The sequence below is a fragment of the Agrilus planipennis genome, unplaced genomic scaffold (assembly GCF_000699045.2).
Source record: "Agrilus planipennis isolate EAB-ADULT unplaced genomic scaffold, Apla_2.0 scaffold42, whole genome shotgun sequence".
NCBI lineage: Eukaryota > Metazoa > Arthropoda > Insecta > Coleoptera > Buprestidae > Agrilus > Agrilus planipennis.
Genome location: NW_020438888.1, coordinates 435,447 through 437,223, shown reverse-complemented (window position 1 = coordinate 437,223; position 1,777 = coordinate 435,447). Strand labels below are relative to the sequence as shown.

Here is a 1,777-nt window from a genome sequence, read left to right as displayed (position 1 = left end):
TTTTGCGTCATATACGACGGCCGGTCGAAAAGTTATGGAAAAAATTTTTGATTTTTCCATTACTTTCAGACCAACCCTTGTATTTGACTCAAAATCGAAAATTTTCATAAATTCGAACATTTGTATTAGGAGAGCATAAGTTGCAATGGGTCTTTTTTCAAATTTTTGATTTTTCCATTACTTTCGGACCAACCCTTGTATTCGGCTCAAAATCGAAAATTTTCATAAATTCCAACATTTGTATTAGGAGAGCATAAGTTGCAATGGGTCTTTTTTCAAATTTTTGATTTTTCCATTACTTTCAGACCAACCCTTGTATTTGGCTCAAAATCGAAAATTTTCATAAATTCCAAGATTTGTATTAGGAGAGCATAAGTTGCATTGGATCTTTTTCCAAGTTCAGAATTAAAGAGCGGAATTAACTTCAACTTTCGATTGTTTTTGGGAACGAAAATCGAACATTAGGACAAAATTTTTGCTTAATTCGCCAGTAAAAGACAACTGATTTGATAATTATTTAATAAATGATAAGAACTAGCTGTGACTTGCTTTATTTTTGTCAAAATATGATTACTTATGTTCTTTTTAACGTTTTTTCGGTCAAGATAGGAACCAAAATCGAACTTCTGCAAAAAATCAAAAACGATCTAAACGCTTTCGTTAGTTTTATTTTTGCTAAATAATAGTAATTTATTGTTTTCATTGCGTTGAGATAAAATAGCTTATACATTGACAGTAATTGCCGTTTATACTGTAGTAGCTCTCTGTAATACTGTCGAAACCTGCAAACTTAATAAAATTATATTTGACTACCCGCCGCTAGATGTCACTTCAGATAGTGAAATACGAGGGACATTCTGTAATTCCTTAGTTGCAATATAAGGGATAATCGGAAAGTTTTAACATAAATTTACTCCAAGTTAATTTACGGTATCAATTCGCTATTTTGGCGACATTTCTTTAATTTTGGCAAAAATAAAGTAAAGGAAGGCATAATTAAATTGTTTTTAATCGAATTCGTTGAATATTGTGTAAAACAAATAAGACTTATTTTTTTAATATTTATTTGTTAAAGTCATGCGAAATTGTATAAACAAAATAAAAAACTATTTAATAACATTTCCGATAAACATATCAACAGTTTATTTTTATAGTTAAAGCTATTGATTATATCTGGAAGACAAAATGCCTTCTTTAAAATAATTTTACAGGGAAAAAGCACCAACGTAAGTCATAAATATAATAAACAATAACGTTTTAAAGTCATTTAAACCACATTAACCAAGTTTTGAGCAAACTTAATCAACTTAATTAATTTCTAACATAATTAAATCATTTTAGAAGAGCATATTGACTAAAACTTAAGTTATGCCATTTTAAAGACATTTTTTAATGACTGAAACAAACAGAGCAGCCTACCTTTTAATATTTCGAAATATTTTGACAATTATGAATTAAAATAAACAAAAGTTAATCAAAAAACAGTTGAAGAACCGTTACAATACAAAAAGAAACAAAAAGAAAAAACATTTTCAATCACTAACTCCCATAAAGCCTTATAAAATCAGTTACATGTTTCTTGATGGCGCCACAATTGAGAAGCAGGTATCAAATTAGAGCAAAACTCACATGGGAGCTCCTCCTCATCGTCCTGACGATTGGGGGGTGACGGGGAACGACGTCTGCGATAGTTGTATCGGGTTAAGTCTGGACGACAGCCTGTTTCGTGCTGGATCAGGTCCTCGTGGGGTATAGGAGTGTCATGACCGTTTATTAT

At 30.7% G+C, this 1,777-nt stretch overlaps 1 protein-coding gene across 1 annotated transcript in view; it reads right to left on the bottom strand.

Annotated features, from left to right (window-relative positions):
* Nucleotides 1-1,047: 1,047 nt before the first annotated feature.
* Nucleotides 1,048-1,777, bottom strand: part of LOC108744935 (TRAF-type zinc finger domain-containing protein 1) — a 6,773-nt gene continuing 6,043 nt past the window's right edge. Inside the window, exon 6 of the mRNA XM_025981821.1 lies at nucleotides 1,048-1,741. Within this exon, the coding sequence (XP_025837606.1) occupies nucleotides 1,565-1,741 (177 nt within the window). The 3' untranslated portion in view covers nucleotides 1,048-1,564. The remainder of the gene's footprint in view (nucleotides 1,742-1,777) is intronic.